Source organism: Cebus imitator, unplaced genomic scaffold, assembly GCF_001604975.1.
Source record: "Cebus imitator isolate Cc_AM_T3 unplaced genomic scaffold, Cebus_imitator-1.0 Scaffold11, whole genome shotgun sequence".
Classification (NCBI taxonomy): domain Eukaryota; kingdom Metazoa; phylum Chordata; class Mammalia; order Primates; family Cebidae; genus Cebus; species Cebus imitator.
The window spans coordinates 3,543,764-3,568,349 of NW_016107326.1; the positions used below are offsets into that span (position 1 = coordinate 3,543,764).

General features: G+C 42.7%; 1 protein-coding gene across 11 annotated transcripts in view; it reads left to right on the forward strand.

Annotated features, from left to right (window-relative positions):
* Positions 1–24,586, forward strand: part of TENM3 (teneurin transmembrane protein 3) — a 470,445-nt gene that overhangs the window by 441,830 nt on the left and 4,029 nt on the right. For all 11 annotated transcript variants that reach the window (XM_017549242.2, XM_017549257.2, XM_017549269.2 and 8 more), the window contains 5 exons: positions 5,146–5,321; positions 6,590–6,825; positions 14,748–15,044; positions 17,919–19,530; positions 22,516–22,646. In XM_017549242.2, the coding sequence (XP_017404731.1) occupies positions 5,146–5,321; positions 6,590–6,825; positions 14,748–15,044; positions 17,919–19,530; positions 22,516–22,646 (2,452 nt within the window). The remainder of the gene's footprint in view (positions 1–5,145; positions 5,322–6,589; positions 6,826–14,747; positions 15,045–17,918; positions 19,531–22,515; positions 22,647–24,586) is intronic.

Sequence of the window (24,586 nt, forward strand, 5' to 3'; positions counted from 1 at the left end):
CTTGGATTTGACCAGAGAAAGCAGTTACATTTCACTGACTCTCATTCCGGCTTCTTTAGGCAAAAATGACAGAGGTGTGGGGAGGGCATTGCCACCAATATACATTTAACAACATGCTGGTCTCATCTGTGAGACAGACCAATTCCATGTCAGGCTGAATTCTGGACCGGACAATCCTCAGAAGGGACAAAGGGCACGTCACTCCTCAAAAGAGCCCACCCCCAGAGTTAGAATGGCTTCTCTGCACTGGTGTATGCGCTTCTCTAAAGCTGTGCTCTGATTATACGTAGTTTTCTCAAAAGCAGAAGATAATTTTAAAAACATAACCTTTGGTTAAATAAATCATTTTATCGGGAAGCACCGAAGACGATAAATACTCCTGTTGTCAAGTTTTAAAGAAAGTTTTCGAGAGCTGCAAATTGTTTCCACTTGAATAAATTTGCAATATCAATAGGCTATTGACATTGGGTTGGTAACAGTCTAAATCAGTCGATTTTTCTCTCCGTTGAGCATCTACTGAAGTTGTTTAAGTAGAAAGGTATTATAATCGTGGTGTTTCAGAAGATTGATTTGGTATCAGTGAGTATGGGAAGAGGCAGATAGACCCGTTTAAAAAGTCTAGGACGGCTCTGGGAATGGAAGGATAAATATCTGAGAGACACAACCAAGGAAAAGGAAAGAGTTGGGAGCTTCACTCCTGTAAGGGGAGCGGGGAGAGAAAATTTCATGTCAGGTTGAATATAGCATTCTCAGCTATGAATGACTGAGGCTGCGATTCTCTGAGCCATGTGTCAATAATCCCACTACTTACAAAACTTAAAAAAGAGATTTAAAAATATACCACAAAGGCTAAAACAGCAAGTCTGGACAAACATGCAATCCAAATTAAAGACGAACAAGTAGATAAGCATCAAATAAGGGCATACCATCAGTGAAAGAGTGGTAGGTCATGGAGAGCCTGAGGAAGTTCATCTTTTCCAGGGAGAATCCTTTGTAAAGAGGAGTCAGGCAGGGGTGGGAAGGAATGTGCTGTGTTATGGATTTGAAGCTATGAGGCGAAGGCCAGAGGAGTGCAGTGGAGAGCATGAAGTTGATGTTCTGTTCAAATTTCCTGGAGCCTGTTGCATTGTACATTCAAAAAGCTAATAAAAGAAATCCACCTCTCAGATCTATAAGCTGTGTGGGGCTAGTTCAGCACTAAGGCCAAGCCACATTCCACTGGGCCACGCAGTGGCAAATAAGCAGAGGATGTGCCCAGAGCCATATCTGGTTGGGAAGGTCTGTTTTAGGACCTCGGGTTCGAGTATTTCAGAGGATAGTTGGATATTTGTGGCTGCATTGGTTTTCTTCTTTTGTCGAGGTAAAGAAGAGTTAAACTGCGTTTACGGAAGTAACTGAGTCATCTTTGAAGGCTTATTTTCTGTCACTCCTTTAGCCAGCATCCCCGGGTCATTTTTTAATGTCTTTTCGTCTTGTTTTCATTCCTGTTGACAAAGGTGCTAATCTGTGAAAAAGATTTCCACACTGAAATGAGAAAAATAATGATGTGGAGAATGTTTCCGTAAAGCTTTATTCACCGCTTTTAAAGAACAGTCCTTTTGGCTAGGCACGGTGGCTCACTCCTGTAATCCCAACACTTTGGAAGGCCGCGGCAGGCAGAGTTCTGAGGTCTGGAGTTCAAGACCAGCCTGAACAATATGGTGAAACCCCGTCTCAAATAAAAATACAAAAAAAAAATTAGCCAGGCATAGTGGCAAGCGCCTGTAATCCCAGCTACTTGGGAGGCTGAGGGAGGAGGATTGCTTGAACCTGGGAGGTGGAAGTTGCAGTGAGCTGAGAATGCGTCACTGCACTTTAGCCTGGGCGACAGAGCGAGACTCTTGTGTCAGAAAANTCATTTTTAAAGAACTCACTGAGCAAAAAGGTCCTGCCTGTCTTTGATATGTTTAAATGGTCTTTGTTTATGAAATGATGGGGGTAACAGGTAGCAGTTTTTAATTGAAACACCCCGTGTTGATCCCTGGTATTTTTCATGGTTTGTAAAACTGGCAAGTCAGGGAGCCACTCTCACCCCCACGTTAGGTTCCTCATTGAAACCTCGCTTTCTTTAAAACCTTCAGCACCTCATATTCTCCAGTGAGGAGATCCACCCAAGACTCCCCTCCAGTATAATTCTGTGCTGGTCACTGTGCCTCAGCGGGGCCCCTGCACCCCCAGACCTCTTCCTCCATAGCCCTGCCAGCAGCACCCGGCCCCCCGCCTGACTGCCTGATCCCACGTCTATTCCCGGCCCTGGCGTGGTCCCCACCTTGGTGCAGCTCTTCCCCAGCTATGCCAGCATGAACACTTCCCCCATCCTGCTCACTCTGGTAAGCGGTAGCCTCACAGGACACTCATTTTTGATAGTTAAATTGTCATGGATGTGACCTCTGCTCACCCAGACTTCTACTCTTTGTTTTCACAATGTCCTCACACTTTAGCTGGCACAGACAGGCTGTTTTGAAGCTGTTGGGTGCCGGGCTAGATAGGAGCTCCGAGGACCCTGACACCGGAGCGGCCTTCCTTGTGCAAACACTTCAGCACTGTTGGTGCCTGCACTGAGGTTCAGCTACTCCTTGAAAGGTACAAATTCAGAACTTCCAGGGCTGAAGTGTGAAGCTGGGCCACTAAGATCCCAGCTTAACCCTTTGTCATTTTAACTGTGCTATCTACAAAGGTTACTGTGTTTTTATTTCCCAAAGAAGCAAAGGCTAATAGGTGATAGTCTGAGCGCTCAGCTTCCTGGGCCACGTCTCCCTGTGCCCAGCATCCTGTGATACAGAATGCCTGCCCAGCAGGGAATTGAATGTGTGGTAAGCCAGTGAAAGAGCAAAGGCAGAAGTTGCAGAAATGCTTTCCACAGGAGAAAGGTGAAGTTTCCGCTTCAGATTGAATGGGGCTAGAAAATATAAACCAGCAAAAGGGTCAAAAAAGGTCAGAGGAGAATGAATCAGCAAGCTGCTCGCAGGCGGTACCATCTATCTAAAGCTAGAGTTCCCAGCTTTAAATCAGTCCCTGTGATTTACAGGAGGGCTAACGGACCAGGGGTCAGCTGCACAAAAGTTCCAGTTATGGTCCAGTCATGAGATAGAGTGAGAACCAGATCAAGCCAGCTAACCCCATCGTATTTTCATTTTCCATCTCTGAAATGGGGTGAAAATCATGCAATACGGAATTCTTTTATGTAGAGGCATTCAAAAGGGCATGAATTTTTTTAACCCAATAGCACGTTCTTCACCTCATGCTATGAGATGTGTGATGTGCTGCAAGACTGACGCCAAACTTAACGGCAGAACTTTAGGCTGGTTTTGTCAATAATTCTGTAATTCTGCATCGCTTGCTCTATAAATAACCCAGTGCGTGCTTGTTTCTTCAAAAGCAATCATTTCTTCAAAAAAGTGATGACAGCAATAAACCGTGTTGGGTTTCTTTCATTTATGTTTTCCTCTGCTAGGGGCGTCTGGGTTGGTGGGGAAGACATCTTCAGCTCTGCCTTTTGTGAGTCTAAACAATGATTCCACTTAATGGTGCATTTGCTTTCTCTGCGGCTCCATCCCTGGCTTCTCCTCCTGAATGCCCGTTCCTGCCGCTGGCTGAGCAGTGGGGCACGTTGTCAGATCATGTCAGTCAAACCCACGATCTGACCGATACCATCCCTACAGAATTAATGGGATCAGCTCATCACTGGGCGCAGAACAAACCTCCTTCCCTCGCCTTCCTCCTCTCTTTCTTCCCTCTCTCTACTCTACCATTGTCCTGGTGGAGCCTTCTGTGTCTCACCTAGAATCTTCTCCTAATTACCAACCCATTTTTCAAAATGAATGTCTCACTAAAAACTCTCTATCTCATAAACAAGTGAAATTGGGAAAAAAAAAAAAACTGTCTATCCTTTTATTCTAAAATATCACATAAGTATCTTTTCCACCCCTCAGTCCTGTGTTGCCCCACGTTTCCACCTATGACTATGATCCCCCTTCACTTTTTTTCCTCCCTGGTAACCTGACTTTCTCTAATAGCGTTGTTTCTCTGTTAGCTCTGTGTCTGGGCTTATTTTAAGTAGGACATGATTCAAGTCTCCGTTCCACTGAGAACCCTTTTTAGCAAAGCAGCCTTAAATCCAATCTGAAGTCCAACCTTTAGTATATTGTTGTCCCAAGGAAACCCCTAAAGTCTCATCCAGAATTTTGCCTTGTTCTTTCTTTCCTTCTTCAGACAACACTGTCATTTTTGAAATTTTCTTTGGTGCTGCCACAAATAGAAAAGTCACAAAACTTCAGTTCTTTAGTCAAATGTTGTATCTATGATGCATATTTATGAGCACAGAACAGCTTTTAAAATGTATTTTGACACTTAAATTATAAATTCCTCTAATATTTGTCTGCTAAAAAGAAGAAGTGTGTAATAAAACAAATAATCATTAAATGTCAGAAAATATTGCATCTCATTTCAGTGAACATAATAAATCACCATGCAAGGTATCACCCAATCTTGCAATATCACTGTAGACAAGATGGGTTATCATCAACACTGGCAGCATTCAAGTTAATATACCTTTATAAAGTATGTCAATCACTGAGAAATAAGAAAGTCTTTAAAACGTTCTTATTTTATTGATTTGTTGAAGATGCGTGAAGATACTAAAAGGATTCTTTTACATATGCAGATACACACATGGACGTAAACACACTGTACTCTCCTGCCACGGGGGGAGGAAGTCAGTAAATCTTTAAGAACTCATGTAACAGTGAAGCAAATCTACTTTGGAGAAAATGTGAAGGAATACTAAGGAATTTAGTATCAGCAAACATGTTCCCTTTGAAACAGCAAATTAGATGTGCAGGAGGATTTTGGTCGCACTTCAAAGCATCATGTGCTGAGTTGCATAGCTGGTCTGTTTACTTGTGCTGTCACCGGTGAGGTTTTTCTGTGTTAAACAGGTTTTTGATTACTTCAAAGCATGTTTGAAGTCCTCACGCTGCACAGCTCATGCACAAAGACAAATACTCCTCCAAATTTGTGCAACTAATATTGCTACACCTTGTATTTATAAGTCAGAAGAAACTGCAGTTTCCTATTTAACACTGAGTTCATGCCTCTTGTATTTAGCTATGACAGTGAAGGTCGTCTGACAAACGTGACATTTCCAACTGGAGTGGTCACAAACCTGCATGGGGACATGGACAAGGCTATCACAGTGGACATTGAGTCTTCTAGCCGAGAAGAAGATGTCAGCATCACTTCAAATCTGTCCTCGATCGATTCTTTCTACACCATGGTTCAAGGTAAATATGAAAGCGTAATTTTAAATGGATCATTGTACCACTAGCACACAGATAGAATGCGACAACACCCATTTTCCAAGGTGAACCAGAAAAGGGGAGGTGAAAATATAAGCCTCTAGAAATACTAGTGACATAATCTACAGTGTACACGTAATATTTATTTACTTATATAGACACATTTTAAAACCATATATAAAATAATCTGTCAACCTTGGAATAGTATCGATTTCCATTCCCATATAGTAAAACAACTTCATTCCAGCCCTTCACCTGCATCATCAGACCATTTCACATCACCTAACAGTTTTCTAGCAGGTTCTTTTGTGATCATCTAAGTACAGTAGTTTGAGACATAGCACTTTTTGAATCCATATGTGATGCGGTATTTTAATCTGCCTATCACGGAAATTTTATCCCAAAATCCAACTACGCGTTTATGTAATGCCTGGAATTTCCATTTTTTCATTCCATCTATAGTCATGTGCATTCCATACCTCCATAATGGAACCTCCTGCCATATTCCTTTCTAAATTTTAAAAAAGCTTGTCCACAATGATGTTTGTAATTTTGAGGTCACAACTCTTAAGAATAATTACTAAATCTGTATTAAACTTCTTTGACTCATTTTTTTTACCTGTTCCATGAAGTAATCATCTAAAACTGCTATTGCTTGAATTCATTTCTTCCCCAAATGGTCCTATGTTATTTAAAAATGTTAAATTGAGGCAGTAGTCTATAGTATGAGTATTTTTTGTATAAAATATAAAATGTCTTCCTTTATTGAAGTCAATTTCAGAGGGAATAGTGCTTTCTATTTCTGATATTCAAGATATGTATATTGATCCTGTCAAAGGATCTTTGACAGAAGATACAGGGGTTGGGTATAGGGGAAGGAAGTCTTCTAAGACCTCGAAGGTGTTCACACCACCCTCCTAAAAGATCACATATGTGCCTTTTTACAAAATATTTATTTAATGAACACCCCATGGAGGCCAAGCTCTCATTTCATCAGGCAAATGAAAAAAAGAAGTCTATTAAAGTAGAGAAGGACTTTAAATTCCCCTAAAGTTTGTCTTTAATGTTTAGCCAAACCTTGACAGCATGAAATGCCAGAAATCAAAGTTGCTTTGTTTCTTTCTGGAAGGACATCATTAAATATTCCTTATTCCTAGTCAACTTTTAGAAATTTACATCACGTCTAACTGCACAACCGACCAAGTATTTAATGCATATCTAATAGTTCCTGTTTTGTGCTTCTTCTTCTTTAGATCAATTAAGAAACAGCTACCAGATTGGTTATGATGGCTCCCTTAGAATTATCTACGCCAGTGGCCTGGACTCACACTACCAAACAGAGCCGCACGTTCTGGCTGGCACAGCTAATCCAACCGTTGCCAAAAGAAACATGACTCTGCCTGGTGAGAACGGTCAAAACTTGGTGGAATGGAGATTCCGAAAAGAGCAAGCCCAAGGGAAAGTGAATGTCTTTGGTCGTAAGCTCAGGGTACGTATGTTGCAGAGCAGAAGACAGATGCAGGCCTCTGATTCGTGCAGATGTCTCTGAGGGCAGGATGCATCTCCTGCTCACCCCCTACGTCTACACTGAGTGTGAGCACCACGCTCAGTGTAGTTCCAATCTCACGTGGGCCTGTACTGGCAGGTACAGCTGGGGAGGATGGAGGGAGGTCAGGTCATGAGAGGGCTGTGAAGAAAAAGCAATAGGACACTAGAGGGAAAATGAGATCAGGAGGAGTGAAGGCAAAACAATGATCACAAAAACCAGCTCCAGGTCACTTTCCTGGGGCCATGGTCTTGGCTGGGCGCAGTGGCTCACGTCTGTAATCCCAGCACTTTGGGAGGCTGAGGTGGATGCATCATGAGTTCAAGAGATCAAGACCATCCTGGCCAAGGTGGTGAAACCCCATCTCTGCTAAAAGTACAAAAAATAGCTGGGCGCAATGGTGTGCACCTGTAATCCCAGCTACTCAGGAGGCTGAGGCAAGAGAATCACTTGAACCTGGGAGGTGGAGGTTGCAGTGAGCCAAGATCACACCACTGTATTCCACCCTGGTAACAGAGCGAGACTTTGCCTCAAAAAAAAAAAAAAAAAAAATAGGGCCATGATCTATTCCCAAAGGGAACTCCAGCTGCTGCCCTTTCTTCTGCTGAGCCCCGGAAGCTGCTGTTGCCTGCATCCCCATTTGCTGCCTCTACTCGCTGTTGCTTCCCAGGGTCCCCGCTGCCTTGGGCCCCTGCAAACATAAGGCTAGTTCACAGGCCTCTGGAGCAGGGGTCACATACATGCATGCACACAGCGTCATACCTGTTCTCAGACCCAGAACTTCATCAAAAGACACAAAGACATAAATTACATCTGTCCCCCTCACTCTGCATACCAAAGACGCAACACCTACCTAGAGTTCAAAAAAATACAGGTTCCAGATGAGGCTCCACTTTTTGCTAACAGTAAACCTTATGGGAGAATCATAACATCTCTGAATCTGTTTCCTTATCTATATCATGATATCTGTATTATGATATAGATAATATATTTTTTACCTAATAGCATAACAAGATAGATAGGATGGATCTATATATAGCTATATTCCAGATAAATGAAATTTACTCTGTACTGCCTCTGTTTTACACAGTTGTTAGGAAAATCAAAGGAGATAATGTGAAAGTATTTTGAAAATAGGCCAGGTGCGGTGGCTCGCACCTATAACCACAGCGCTTTGGGAGGCTGAGGCAGGCGGATCACCTGAGGTCAGGAGTTTGAGACTTGCCTGGCCAACATGGTGAAACGTCATCTCTACTAAAAATACAAAAATCAGCCAGGTGTGGTGGCAGGTGCCTGTAATCCCAGCTACTCAGGAGGCTGAGACAGGAAAATTGCTTGAACCCGCTAGACAGAGGTTGCAGTGAGCCAAGATCACGCCACTGCACTCCAGCCTGGGCAACAGAGCAAGACTCCATCTCAAAAAAGAAAAAAGAAAAGAAAAGGCATTGTTATATATTCTGTGACCCTAACCCAGATAGTCTCCTCTACTCACGCCAGATGGATAGGAAAGGGCTGTTGAGCTTGCTGGATAGGAAAATTTCAATGGAAAGAGGGAGGAGTAGGAAATACTTTGTCCAGAAAATGACCACATAACAAATTGCCCGCTGTTCTTGGAGACAAGTTATAAATAAGTGTGCACTTTTTTTCCTTTGTAATACTGCTTTGCGAGACATAAAAAGAACTTAAGAAGATGAGAGGAAAAGAGAGGAAACCCAATCTTAAGTCCCTGGTTCTCTGCCTAATCCTAAATGAAGAAAATACCGCCCTTGAGGAAGGAAGAGTCCGTGCCACAGGCCTGGGTGTCAGTTTCTTTCTAAATGGCAGAGCCACAATGCCTCAGCAAGACATTTTAGAAAATGCACTATTTAAAATGGCCTGTGCCATCCCACCGAAAGGAGATTTCCAGCTGATGTGTTTGATTGCTCTCAGAGAGACAATGCCAAGATCACAAGGGAGGGTTCCTTACTTTCAAGATAAGATTGCATGTGCCAGCTCTGACTGCCAGTTTCATTCCTCTATGGATTCTAAGAGAGATGCTAGGGAGAAAGTGACGATATGAAAATCTGGTTTAAGGACTGAGCCTGGAGTCTGCCACACAGAGAAGAGGAAGACCTGGGCCCACCAAGGCAGCGAGAATCAGCCCAAAGGGTCCCCCATTTCTCTTCCACTCTTCCCTGAGACAGAGGATGCCTCCTCTCTTACCTTGCATTATTTCCTGGCAGAAAGTTCTGTTCATTTTTACGTTGTTGACCTAAATTTAGCTATGTGCCTATCACATGGTAGGCACTCAAATATTTATCCAATAAATGAAAAAATGAGGAAAGCCAAACTTACAATATGAATTCTCTCTGTGTCATTGCATCGAGATCTTCCTAAGAGAGGGGCTGTATGAACAGCACATCCTTGCAAATGCTTGACTGCTGTAAATCTAACACTAGAAATCATAGGTTAAATGGAGATATAAAGATGTCATTCTCTCTGTGTGTGTACAGCGTGTGTGTGTGTGTGTGTGCGTGCGTGTGTGTGTAGTTTATTTAGAGACAAGGTCTAGCTCTGTTGCCCAAACTGGAGTGCAGTGACACAATCTTGGCTCACCACAACCTCCTCCTCCCAGGTTCAAGCGATTCTCATACCTCAGCCCACTGAGTAGCTAAGACCACAACAGGGACATGCCACCGTGCCAGCTAAATTTTTGTTTTTAGTAGAAACGGGTTTTGCCATGTTGGCCAGGCTGGTCTCAAACTCCTAACCTCAAGTGATCTGCCCACTTCAGCCTCCCAAAGTGCTGGGATTACAGGCATGAGCCACCACACCTGGCAGTATATATAAGTTTAAAAAGTAAAAAAGGTAGAAAGTAGAAAGGAAAAATTGTATAAGAAACCAGCAATGTAAAAAAGCATTTCTATGAAACAGTGCACTAGGGGACAGGCTGGACACAGAAGAAAATAACAAGCACAAGAAACTGTGATAGAGATGTAACGAAGCAGAATAAAGACAAAATTATTCTGTACTTACTTGTTTGTAGCACATTTAAAAAAAATACACCTAGATAGCAGTTGCTTATCTATGCCTCATAACATTTGGTAAAATTCCTAGGTTTTATCACTACTGGATTGTACAACCAGCCATCAATCAGTTACAAAAAATTGTCATGGTGTTCTAATAATAAAATTCATCTCCTAAAGCTGCCCAGATTCAGAAGCTTAGAGAAAAAAAAAATTGTAGTGAATCGTTTTAAAAAAGAAAATCTCAAAATTTGAAAGCCAAACGTGTGTTTAAAGGCATGCATAAATATGATAGCGTATTTAAATCTCATTATGCCAGTCACATTTGCGTAGTGGCCTATTTCTCACTTTAATCCGAGTGGCACGACCTAGCGTGGGACCGCACACTGCACGTGGCACCTGCTGACGAAGCAGACACACAAAACAACCTGTAGCAAGTTGATGCTCTAACAGGGACACAGGTGACGATATGCTCTAATATCGTCACCCAGTGTACTGGGGAACAAGCCTGCCCTTCCTTACTTCCCCACATGACATCTTGGATAAGTGAGTGTAATTCCATGAGTTGGCATCACTCCCTGGGAAAATTATGTAGCGTCCTTCTTTTCAAGCATTCCAGAGGGGAAATTATAGCTGCCCGCTCCCAACATCAAAGAGATGTTGCGACTAATTACAGTCATGCTGGACATGATCTTTGAAAATGGAGATTTTTTTCCATGCTTACTTAAAAGAAGCACACATCACAAAGGAATTCGTGGTGATCCCTTATTCATACATAACAAATAGATTCATTTTTATATAGCTGGAGGTGTAGCAGTGAGCTGGGATAAGGTTTCGCTTTTAGATGATTGTTTAAGTGTGTGTGTGTACTTTTTTTTTCCTTGAGACAGGGTCTTGCTGGGATGCCCTGGCTGGAATGCAGTATTGTGATCTTTGCCCACTGCAGCCTCGGCTTCACAGGCTCAAGTGATTCTTCCACCTCCGCCCCTTGAGTTTCTGGGACTAAAGGCATGCACCCCCATGCCCGGCTAATTTTTATATTTTTGTAGAGATAGGTTTTGCTATGTTGCCCAGGCTGGTCTCAAACTCCTAAGCGCAAATGATCTGCCTGCCTCGGCCTCCCAAAGTCTTGAAATTACATACATGAGCCACCACTCCTGGCCTTAACCTGATATTTTTAATAATAATTAATAATATATATTGAAAGGCTATCAGAAGGTCAGACGCAGTGGTTTACACCTGCAGTCCCAGCACTTTGGGAGGCGGAGGTGGGTGGATTGCCTGGACCCAGGAATTTGAGACCAGCCAGGCCAACGTGAGGAGACCCTGTCTCTACTAAAAGTACAAAAGTTAGGCTGCTGTGGTGGCGCATGCCTCTAGTCCCAGCTACTCAAGGGGCTGAGGTGGGAGGATTGCTTGAGCCCACTGCAGTGAGCCTAGATCACCATACTGTTTTCCAGCCTGAGTGCCCCAGTGAGACCCTGTCTCAAGAAAAAAAAAAAAAAAAAAGCCACCAGATCCTGGAATAATGCTGGTAATTTATGACTATAACAAAAAAAAAAGATTGAAAATTGCCCTGATGTCACAAAGACGTGGTGAAGCAATACCATGTCCTGGAACGGAAGTGCCCCTTGATTGCTGCTGTGTTCACAATACCCAAATGAGTAAGTCCTGGCGTGTTAAAAGGGATGCAACACATGAGATCTGTTAATATCTTTTGAAACTTTCCATGCTGAATAACAGTGCGTGGTGTCTGGAAACAGCAAGAACGGTTAAAGACTTGGCTTGTGTTGGGAATTTGGGAAAAAACATAGCCACATTCTAAGTCATTCCTCATTACTTTGGTTTGAGGATAGAAGAAAGGCATTGCATCCAGTACTTGTCTGGATAAAAGGGAAAAGTATAACTTCTGTCCAGATGTTGGGTCTCACAGCGCTTCCAGATGCTGGTCCAAGGCTCACACACTGATGGTATCGTCTGACTTGCACCTGGGTAATTCCATGTTGCCTAGCCACACTCACAAACCAAAAGTGCAAATCAGAAGCCAGGCCCAGGCACGGTGGCTCATGCCTGTAATTCCAGTGCTTTGGGAGGCCGAGGCAGGCGGATCACCCGAGGTCAGGAGTTCGAGACCAGCTTGGCCAACATGTTGAAACCCCATCTCTACTAAAAATACAAAAATTAGCAAAGCATAGTGCCACACGATTGTAGTCCCAGCTACTCGAGAGGCTGAGGCAGGAGAATTGCTTGAACCTGAGGGGAGGAGGTTGCAGTGAGCCAAAATCGCACCACTGCACTTCAGTCTGGGCGACAGAGTGAGACTCCATCTCAAAAAAAAAATCCAGAGCAGCAGAGAGGCCATGAAAATATGGGGCTCCATGCCTGTCTCCCTACAGCAGTGCGTCATACCCACTCTGTGGTCCAGATTTCCCAGGCTCCAACCAGAGGAAATACCGCAGAGATGAAGGAGGGTCCAGGAAGCAGTAAAGAATTAATACAAATTAAAGTGAATGCAAAGGAAAATGCAAACAGATATGCAATAACATGGCAGCACTGTCCCTGGAAACTACACAGTCTTTCATGGTTCCTCCGAAGCCCAGAACAATCTAAGGAAGAAAAAAGAAAGCAACCCTAAACATTCAGAGTATTTTTTCCTTTCAAAACACAATCACAGGCACCCAAGCACCCTAAGGAAACCATTTAAATTGTGCAAAACCTCTTGTCAAGGCATCGAACGTGGAATGCATGCAGATATAAGCAGAAGAACTTGATTATGCCATGTATCAATTTAGTATCAGCTCTTTCTACAAACTTTAAAATATATATTTGTAACATTAGCTAGTAGCTTCTTCCCAAGGTACACAAAGCATTCTACAAAGCTCAACTCATAAAGTTTCACAAATTCATATAAGACAGGGAGCGACTAATGTGCAGACATTTCCGCATGGAAGCTCAGAAAGCCTCTAGCTGGCTGGTCAGAATCAAATAAAACTCACTGAAAGACAGAACCTAAGGGATCTAGGCCAACCTCTTTATTTACAGATGGGCAAAACAGATTCAGAGGGGTTGAAAGCCCAAGGACATGCTGTTTCAGGTCTAGAGATCAGGATTTGGACTCCCGGGCTCCTCCCCCAGCCAATGCCCCCCACTGTATCTGCTCTGACACAGTATTGTGGGATTTTTGCCCACATCAGCTGATAGAACTGAAAAGATGGAATTTCTAGGCCAGGCACGATGGCTCACGCCTGTAATCCCAGCAGTTTGGGAGGCCAAGGTGGGCAGATCACCTGAGATCAGGAGTTCAAGACCAGCCAGGCCAACATGGTGAAACCCCATCTCTACTAAAAATACAAAAATTAGCTGGGTGTGGTGGTAGGTGCCCCACCTGTAATCCCAGCTGCCCGGGAGGCTGAGGCAGGAGAATCACGTGAACCCAGGAGGTGAAGATTATAGTGGGCAGAGATCATACCACTGCACTCCAGCCTGGACGGCAAGAATGAAACTCTATCTCAGAAAAAAAAAAAAAAAAAAAAAAAAGAAATAATTTTATCCAGGGTTCTGCTTTCTTATTTTTTGTAAATCAGCTCTCTGGGTGCTTCCCACCCTCAACAACATCACTTCTTTTTAGCTCATCGAGTTACCATTCCACAGACTTCACAATACTCCCCTTGAACAGCCAATTGGAAAATTTTAAGCTTAAGGAGTATATTTGCATGGGACATGCTTAATGTCAATGATAGAATGCAAAAGGCAGTTTTAGCCCAAATTTCACAAATATATATCATGTACGTGTATACACATATATTTATATATAAACGAGTGTGTGTGTGTGTGTATGTGTAAAATTAGCTGATTCTGTCGATTTTGAAGGTTCTAGCTAGAACATGGTTATATAAAGTTTTTCCCATTTAATTTGTAGCAATCCAAAGAGTTAATGAGCATTTTGGAATGTTGAAGCCACTCCTCCCACAAAGGTGCTGTAGAAGACCAGGCTATGAATAGGCCGTGGTCTCTGCCCTTCAGAGGTTCACAGCCTGCAAACAGTGGAGACTATTTGTAAAGCAGAATGTAACCAGGACCACATTTCTATTGCCCTAGCAAATGCTGGGTTGTGTGTGCCTCGGATGGCAGACGGTAACAGCCAGATTGAGTCCAAGGTTCTGGACGTGGCACCTAGCCACTGAGACTCTATTACAACACATGGTGCTGAATTTGTCAAATACATACAATATTCAGATCATATATATGTGCTAGTGAAGGACTCTGAAGTCCCTGCATGTTAACCAGATATTCTCCAAAGAAACAGGCCTTCTCAAAAAATTGTGATGTTACAGCACTGGGCCAAAAGCAATGATCGTGTTTATAACCTGCTGCTATTTAAATTCATTAATAATTTACAGTAATGTGGGTTCCAACTTCTACTTAACTGCCCTTCAAAGGGCTAGAGTCACATTTACCACTGCGTTCCATTTAATGTAGCTATGATTAATCTACTAAGCAATTATTTTCCAGTGTCTTTTGGGGAGGAGCTTTGAGTCATTTGAGTAGGTGTCATGTTTATCACCTTTAGATCTCCTGAGCAAACTTTAAAGCAAGTACATTTTGGTATTTTTCTTATCGGTTGCTTTAGTTTACAAAATTTAATTGAAGTGGTTTTGAACAAATGCCAGGCTGTCTTTCTGCTTAATAAAACATTTTAAAAGAGCAGTTAATCTACTGCCTTGCACTTGTACCCAAGAAGTTGCTAAATTAATTTACTGACAAAGAGAATCAATCATCATAAATGGTGTTTAAACAATACTGGGGACTCCAGTGTTGGAATAACGTGATTTATTTTATCATTTGTTGGTGTTGTAACAGGTTAATGGCAGAAACCTGCTTTCAGTTGACTTTGATCGAACAACAAAGACGGAAAAGATCTATGACGACCACCGTAAATTTCTGCTGAGGATCGCCTACGACACATCTGGGCACCCGACTCTCTGGCTGCCAAGCAGCAAGTTGATGGCCGTCAACGTCACCTATTCATCCACAGGTCAAATTGCCAGCATCCAGCGAGGCACCACGAGCGAGAAAGTAGATTATGACGGACAGGGGAGGATTGTATCTCGGGTCTTTGCTGATGGCAAAACATGGAGTTACACATATTTAGAAAAGGTATGCCTGCAAACTAAGCTCAACAAACAGGGAAACGTTTTTCAGCAATCATCCAGAGTACTAAAAGGGGGAAGAACAGTGGCACATGACCGAGTTCCGTTTATTATTCCAGGTATCAATATGGGAGTCACATTGGCACAGCGATGATGAATTTCTGCATTAGCAAAGCAGTTTCTCTTTAGTTAAGTTCTATTGTCTGAGACCCTTTTAAGTGATTTATGATGTAAACAAACAAGCAGTAACATTGTCCACCTGCCAAGCTTACACATTGACAACATTCACAAATTAGACCTTGAGCATGTAAGTCGCTTGTAAATAATTTTCGTGCTAGCTCTTTCATTTAAGAGAGAGCCTCGCATTAACACAGTTAAAGCTGTCAGCTTTGTGTTGTTCCTGGCAGAGCTTCAACATAATCATAAAAAGCATGTAGATCCCATTTCTGCATTATTAACCAAAAGAGGCGATTTTCTTAGAAAGCCACACTTTCGGGTACTCTGTGGCATCATTCCTTTCTTCTGCATATAAAAGGTAAGCATCCTAGCTTAGACTGTTTCACGTTCTTGAGAACTATGTATAGTATCAAAAATGGAGACTTAGAGGTCCACGTGTGCAAAATGGTAAGTTGTATGCTGTGCAGCTTGGGGTATTGACCAGGGTCAGAGGAAATGAAAGGAAAAGAAAGAAAAGAAAAAGGAAAGAACAATCTCCCTGTAATTCCTTTCTTAAGAAATATAATCCACCAAAGATCCTATTCGTGAAATGTTTCATTTGCCTTTGAGACAAACGTTTGCCCTAGAAAATGATTCTATGTTGAGTTCTAGTAGCTTTCAGACCCCAGAGCACTGCACCACCAGTTCCCAGCAGCAAGCACTGCACACTCAACTCGGCGTTACTGCTCCACCCTCCTGATTCAGAGGTTAGACAGAGGAACTCTTGTCACCAAATACATCACATCCTATCCAGGTTGTCACTGTGCTCCCCTCACACAATCTTGTTCTTCCCCAGAGGGGCCCTGGAGAATGACTCGGCCTAAACCTAACCCCCTGCACCGGGAGCCATCCCACCTAATTCCAGGTGGCGCCTGCACAGGACACTCTTCCTGAGAACCAGTTTCAGATCCAAAGCTCACTGTAGGATGCGACCTCTCTTACAGCAGCCCCCTACCTCCGGAATGCTTCCAATGAGGACCCTCCTGGCCAGTCTGTCCTCTTGCAAACCCACCTGCCTGCTCTTCTTAGCAGAGACTCACCCTTGAGACGATGACCCACACCTGTTAGATGACAAGCCCCTAAGGCAAAGTTTCCAAGTGGGAGAGGATGACGGCTTCATTCTGGAGCAGTTTTCCCAGTTTAATCTCATGACAGAGAAGAGTAACAGAAGCATACAAGCGCAACCCTAAAAATGTGTAGTAGTGATCACAGTGGGGCTGGGAAATGTTTAGAGGGAGCACAGAGCATATCATTGAAAAGAGCCACTGTCACAAAATGACCAAGGCCGTGACCAAGATCACCTGCATGCATCCAGGAGGATCAGAAAAGACAGATCTTTCTCCTCCTCTCTCCCGAATCCCTAAAATTTACGCAGACTATTTCCATGTTCTTACTGGGATGGGCGCACTAAGCCAAAACTTACTCATAGCAAAACAAGTTATGTTTTACTCACTACCATCAAATATGACTTCAGATGACTCCAAAAGTAGGTATGAATTCCTGCGAATTCAGCAATAGTCCTGGCTTTCCTTGGAAGAAGGCAAACTATTAGGAACAACTCTCAGGACATTTACTACACAACCTGCATGCAAAAATTGCCCCTAGTTATGCCCAAAGAGCAGATTCTGCAGAAGCTGAAGTCAGGCAAAGGAGAAAATCCCAGGAGGGCTCCCAGCCTATGCGTCCTCCCTGTGCTACTGTTGTTCCATTTGGGTCCAACAGGGGTTAGAGGAGGCTTCCTCAGAGGGAAGAGCTACCCACGCCCTCTATCACTGCTGAGCTTGACTTAACCAGCCTGGGATGACCTTCTCTCACATTGGTTGGCCTAATAAATGACTGTCATTTGTCCTTCTGCAGTGGCTCATGAAATAGGCAGATTCATTTTTAATATATTTACTCATTTCATCATTTAGCACCAAAGCAGTTTGTAGTCCAAAACACTCTTACTACTCCTGAGATGCAAGTCGGATTTGGTATCCACAAAAAGAAATGGAGATTTTATTGTCAGTACAGATGCCTTATAACGATTTGCCTGTGTGTATATATATAATATTTTTATTAAGGGCATTTATAGCTCTCATTCACCATGTGATTAATTTCACAATATTTGTTGATGTTGATGCTTTTTGTACACTTATTTATTTTTGGCTAATTTTATTTCTTTTCTTCATAAAATAATATTGTGACTGCTTTGCCCTTCCCCCAAACACCCTAGAAATGAAACGATTTGAGTGGTTCTTCAGTCAGATCGGGGGGAAACCCACCTTACTAAATAATTGCTAATTATGGATAGGACTGAATGCCCCATATGCTGTTTTCTTCTCAAAATGTTGTCTGTAAAGCAGCTTTGATCATGCCTATGTTATGACTAATCCAGGTCCATTGACAATCTGCTGGTTGGCTGTGAATGCCTGGGAAGAGAATGGCACGGTCTTGACGGGCAGCCCATGATGAATCTTGAGCCACTAATTGCAGAACCCTTCACAATTAAGCATCCCAGCAGATTAGGCAGAGAAACGTTAACAACACATAAGGTCAAGGATAACTCAATTAAAATGAAAATCATTTTCTCTAGTGGAATGTTTCTATGCATTTGTGGTCACCAAATCTGCTTTCGCGTCTCCCGTTGACACACACTGGATAACGGTATGTTCTTTCTTTGCAGTCCATGGTTCTTCTGCTTCATAGTCAGCGGCAGTACATCTTCGAATATGATATGTGGGACCGCCTGTCTGCCATCACCATGCCCAGTGTGGCTCGCCACACCATGGAGACCATCCGATCCATTGGCTACTACCGCAACATATACAACCCCCCGGAAAGCAACGCCTCCATCATCACAGACTACAACGAGGAAGGGCTGCTTCTGCAAACCGCCTTCTTGGGTACAAGTCGGAGGGTCTTATTCAAATACAGAAGGCAGACCAGGCTCTCAGAAATTTTATATGATAGCACAAGAGTCAGTTTTACCTATGATGAAACAGCAGGAGTCCTGAAGACAGTAAACCTCCAGAGTGATGGTTTTATTTGCACCATTAGATACAGGCAAATTGGTCCCCTGATTGACAGACAGATTTTCCGCTTCAGTGAAGATGGGATGGTAAATGCGAGATTTGACTATAGCTATGACAACAGCTTTCGAGTGACCAGCATGCAGGGTGTGATCAATGAAACTCCACTGCCCATTGATCTCTATCAGTTTGATGACATTTCTGGCAAAGTTGAGCAGTTTGGAAAATTTGGAGTTATATATTACGATATTAACCAGATCATTTCTACAGCTGTAATGACCTATACGAAGCACTTTGATGCTCATGGCCGTATCAAGGAAATTCAGTATGAGATATTCAGGTCGCTCATGTACTGGATTACAATTCAATATGATAACATGGGTCGGGTAACCAAGAGAGAGATTAAAATAGGGCCCTTTGCCAACACGACCAAATATGCTTATGAATATGATGTTGACGGCCAGCTCCAAACGGTTTACCTCAATGAAAAGATAATGTGGCGGTACAACTATGATCTGAATGGAAACCTCCATTTACTGAACCCAAGTAATAGTGCACGTTTGACTCCCCTTCGCTATGACCTTCGAGACAGAATCACTCGACTGGGTGATGTTCAGTACCGGTTGGATGAAGACGGTTTCCTACGTCAAAGGGGCACGGAAATCTTTGAATATAGCTCTAAGGGGCTTCTAACTCGAGTTTACAGTAAAGGCAGTGGATGGACAGTGCTCTACCGTTATGACGGCCTGGGAAGGCGTGTTTCTAGCAAAACCAGTCTAGGACAGCATCTGCAGTTTTTTTATGCTGACCTAACTTATCCCACTAGGATTACACATGTCTACAACCATTCGAGTTCAGAAATTACCTCCCTATATTATGATCTCCAAGGACATCTTTTTGCCATGGAAATCAGCAGTGGGGATGAATTCTACATTGCATCAGATAACACAGGGACACCACTGGCCGTTTTCAGTAGCAATGGGCTTATGCTGAAGCAGATCCAGTATACTGCATATGGTGAAATCTATTTTGACTCCAATATTGACTTTCAACTGGTAATTGGATTTCATGGTGGCCTGTATGACCCACTCACCAAATTAATCCACTTTGGAGAAAGAGATTATGACATTTTGGCAGGACGGTGGACGACACCTGATATAGAAATCTGGAAAAGAATTGGGAAGGACCCAGCTCCTTTTAACTTGTACATGTTTAGGAATAACAACCCTGCAAGCAAAATTCATGATGTGAAAGACTACATCACAGGTAAGCATTTTTATTCCTCTCCAAGTGCTGGGGTACCATCATCGTTAGATTCATCCACAAAATAACTGGAAATGCTTTTTTTTTGAGACGGAGTCTCACTCTGTCACCAGGCTGGAGTGCAATGGTGTGATCTCGACTCACTGCAACCTCTGCCTCCTGGGGAAGCGATTCTCCTGCCTCAGCCTCCCGAGTAGCTAAGATGCCCACCACCATGCCCAGCTAATTTTTCTTTTATTTTAGTGGAGACGGGGTTTTACCACATTGGCCAGGATGGCCTCAATCTCCTGACCTTGTGATCCACTGGCCTCGGCCTCCCAAAGTGCTGGAATTACAGGTGTGAGCCACCGCGCCCGGCCCTGGAAATGCTTTCTAAAAAAACTTTATCATTTACTCATGCAAAATCAAATGGCTAACCTTTGAAATGTATTTATTTCTCTATGGAACCATAGAGAAAACACAAAGGGGAAGTGAGACATAGTTACTTCCTATTCTGCCTGCCAGTGCCCAAGGCCACAAGTTTTTGAAATGACATGAACTCCAGGCATTTAAAGAAGGGGAACATGGGGGAGCAAAAAGCATGATCAACTCAAGAGTTCCAATCGCAACTCCTCACCCACAGGTTGTGTAGCTCTGTAAGCAAGTCATGTCTTTTGAGTTTCCATTTCCTTAACTATAAAATTGGAATAATAATGCCTAAGTTATGGCATAAATATAATACATGAAATTCCGCAATAAATAGTAACCTTACAAATGTGTCATGTTGGGTTTTTTTAATACATGTGTGAAGTTCTCATGGAGATGATTAAGGTAGAATCACAGGGTGACACCGTTTCATCCCTGGGAGGTGAGGAATTCCTGCTTCACCACCATCACCTCAGGACAGTAATGAAGCCATTTCTCCCATCCTGTATCCAGTCTCACTTCTGTCCTCTTACATCTGTCTTCTTTGCCAGTGCAGTTCTTGCATAGTGACACCACTACGAGGCACACTGATTTTTCCACGAATGTGGGATAATTTTCAGGGTACAGATTTAAGATCTTTCCAAGTTTAGTGCATGCTGTTTTTTTAGTTATGCAAGGTGTGGAACATCAGGTCCTACTTCTGCCACCACGGAACAGCTGGCATGTGAAACAGAGAAGGTCCTTGCAAGCACTACTCTAGTTCCCTTTAGTGAGCCGACCTCTTCACTCCACCTCTGCCAAGAATTCTGAGCCCTGCCGCTTCTGCCCTCCATTCCTGATACACAGTGCCATAATTAACCCCTCTACCCCATGTATATTTCCAGGAGGAAGGTTCTTTCCTGATGTCTTTTTTGGGTTTGGTTTAAGGTATTTCTGTTTTGTTTCGGCTTGTGTTAGATGCTCCTTTAGGCTGCCTCTTTTCTAGCTCAATATTTGAGATATACTGAGATTTCTGTTCTCTCAGTTCTCAAAATAGCTCTCAACAGGTTGCCCTCTGTTCATTTCACATCGGCTTCCTACCTTTCCAGACTGCCTAAAGCATTTCATTTCTCTTCCATGTGAACCAACTGAAAGTCCCGTCTTTCTGCCTCCTGATTCAGTGGCAGCCTTATTCTCGTTCAGGATTTTTCAGTACACATGTGCATTCAAATCCCATTATTTTGGCAGTACTTTTAATACTTACGGCCCTCTGATTTTCACTGTTATGCAGACATTGTTCAAAGTAACAATTTTTGCCCCCAATACTCTAACATTTGGGAGAATTTTCTCCCAAAAATAAGACCCTCCCCAAACTCATATACACTCTCACATACACAAAAATTGGATCACTTTGCATCCTATGTGAACCACTTAGGATTTATTTCTCCGAACCACTACTACCACCCCATTGAAAATAGTAAGAATACTACTGGTTTTATAGCCATGTGATGCCTGGATGAAGGACCTGCCAGCCTGGCAATGAGGTGAGAGTCTGTGCCCTAGAGAAGGAAATGGGAAAGAAGTGCCTCTCCATCATTCTGACAAGAAGTTTACCACTGGTTATTTAAGGGGTGTTGACGGGGGCTGGCTGAAAGGCTGAAAAGCCCACAGCTCCTGAATTCATCCTCTCCTAGCAACGTGGACTTCAGGGAATGCCATAGCAGCACTTTCGGAAAAACATCAAAAGAGAGATGGGACAGCATAAAATATATTAGGTGAAATGCAATTTCAAATTTTCCAGCAATGTGCTTAATATATAAAATAATCTACACCCAACCGTACTCATAAAGCTGCAAGCCTGCTGAGCAGCTCTGCAACATTATAACCTCCAGAATAGAATAAAAGCCTTATTCTGCACTTAATGGCTTTTGGAGTCACATGGCAGTATTTTAAAATACCATCTTAAAGGTTTCCAGGTTCTTTCCCCAAAAAGTTTGTCTCCACCTGTGCACAGTGAGCCTTTGAAGTCACAACTGATGGTAATCAGGACTTCTGTGCCCTTGGCCAGTTTTGCCAGCTTTCAGCATTCATCTTTGATTAAGAATCAACTGTTGATTTTAATACCCTCAATTTAGGGTTTTTATTAATAGAAATTGGGCTGTGGAAATCCACATATCCTTGGGCAATCGCTTTTGAGAGCTAATAACACACAACTTCTATTCGAGACCAGCCCTTACTAACTACAAAAGAAATTTCATTTGTTTTCCATAAGTCTGTCTCTCCCATGCTGCTCTGCATTGTTACCACCCTTACCATCGCTGTTACTAGCAAAGGCTGCAACCTAGCAGGAGAGATGGCTTACCCAGTCTGTCGAGCATCTATGACTCTGCATTTTTTTGTAGCACTTGACATAGTTCTGCTGTGAAGGTTACCGTCTCATGTCTAAAAATAGAGAGTAGGTTTAGATTTGTAGGATGAAGACAAACGTGCTCTTTTTCAGATTATTCATTGTGAAGTTGGATTTTCTTTTTAAGGTAAACATTTAAATTTATGAAAGGACAAAACGAACTCCAACACCTTTCATTTTGAACATTCTTCTCCTAGATGTTAACAGCTGGCTGGTGACATTTGGTTTCCATCTGCACAATGCTATTCCTGGATTCCCTGTTCCCAAATTTGATTTAACAGAACCTTCTTACGAACTTGTGAAGAGTCAGCAGTGGGATGATATACCGGTAAGAAACAAAAAGAAGAACTACGAAAAGATGATTGTGTCTTATCCACCCAGATCGAATCAAACTACCCTTGTGAAAACTGTACCAAAGACAGTTTTTAATTTTTTGACTCTTAGGGAAGAAAAACAACACTTCCTCTGCATTTCGGTTCAACAAACCAGAGGCCTGTTAAACAGGCTTAAATAGGTTTTTGGCAATGCTAATGAAAACATAGAAGAAATGCAGAAGCTCATTTTTGAGTGCTGGGTTCCTGGAAAGAACCCCATGAAAGCACATAGATGGCACTTGGGACCTGAAGGCAAAAACACAAACAAGACAGCAGGGAATTCGTATTACAAATTAGCAACCCTCAAACAATACCACAACGTTCAGCTTCTTTAAAAATTAACAGTGTTTCATGGGAAAAGCTCAAAAATCAAAATAAATGTCCTCTGGTAAGGCTCCACCTACAACCAGGTAGGTTTATGGATCTTTCCTGAGAATAACATAGATCAAGAGGCCTGTAACCATTACAAAAAATAAAAGAAGTGGAATAGAAAATTGCAAAATCAAAGCTGCCACCTCAGAAGGTGGCACTTCTAATTCTCACCAGTCAGAGATCAGCAAGGAATGCACAGCAAAACACCAGAATTTCTAGCTTACAGTAAGAATAATTACAGCTCAAGAAATTGGGTTACCCCCATGATCATAAGGAGAAGACAGTGCAGAGTTTCTTAGAAAGTTTAATTCCCAGCCCCGCCTTGAGCAATTGCATATCATTTCAACGAAAACAAAGAGAAGAGGCAACCACGGTTAACACACACGCAGGCAATATACAGTGCCAGTACCTATTTTTTGTTTCATACCTAATATAAAAGCAATTCCATTTTCATATGTTATAAATATAGTCATGTGCTGTGTAACATTTTAGTCAGTGATAGACCTTGTATAAGGTAGTGATCACATAAGATTACAATATCACATTTTTTTTTAATTGAGATGGGGTCTCACTCTGTCACCCAGGCTGGAGTGCAGCCTTCACTTCCTGGACTCAAGCAATCCTCCCACCTCAGACTCCCAAGTAGCTGAGACTACAGGAACATACCACCACACCCAGCTAAGTTTTTTATTTTTTGTAGAGACAGAGTCTCCCTGTGTAGCACTGGCTGGTCTTGAACTCCTGGGCTCAAGCGATCCTCTGCCTCAACCTACCAAAGTGCTAGGATTAGAGGCATGAGCCACAGGGCTCTGCCAACACCATATTTTTAGCGTACCTCTTCTATGTTTAGATACACATGTATTTACCATGATGTTACAGTTGCCTGCAGTATTCAGAAGAGCCACACTGTACACAGGTTTGCAGCCTAAGAGCCATGGGCCATACCATACAGCCTAGGTGTGTAGTAGGCTGCACCATCTAGGTTTGTGTAAGTGCACTCCACGATGTTCACACAAGGACGAATGGCCTGACACATTTCTCAGAATGTGTCCCTGCCCTTAAGCAGTGCATGCCTGTCTGTCTACACTGACACAGTGGCATGAAGACATGCCAAAGTTTCCTAATGCATTTGAACTTGTACCTCCTAATTGTGTATGACTTTCCAACATGCCTGAAAACATTTACATCTCACTATACAAATGGCCTTGCCAGCTCTTTTCCTAAGCAGCCTTTTAAATATGGTTCAAGTTCTCTGTCAAGAGAAGCACAGCATAAGGACAGCTTAGGGAATCGTGGGCAGACATTGAGGCTGCCCCAAGTGCAGAAAAACAACTGTTTCTTTCATTGCCGCAAATGAAACAGATGTTTTCATTTGGGAAACAATGGCCAGACAAACATCTGGTAGTAGAAGAAATGGCTAAGATGCCCCCAATTTAAAACATTTGCCAATCTAGACGGTGTATTGTCCCTAAGTCTGTGAAAAATAATTGTTTTCCTAAAGTAACCAATATCATCTCCAGCT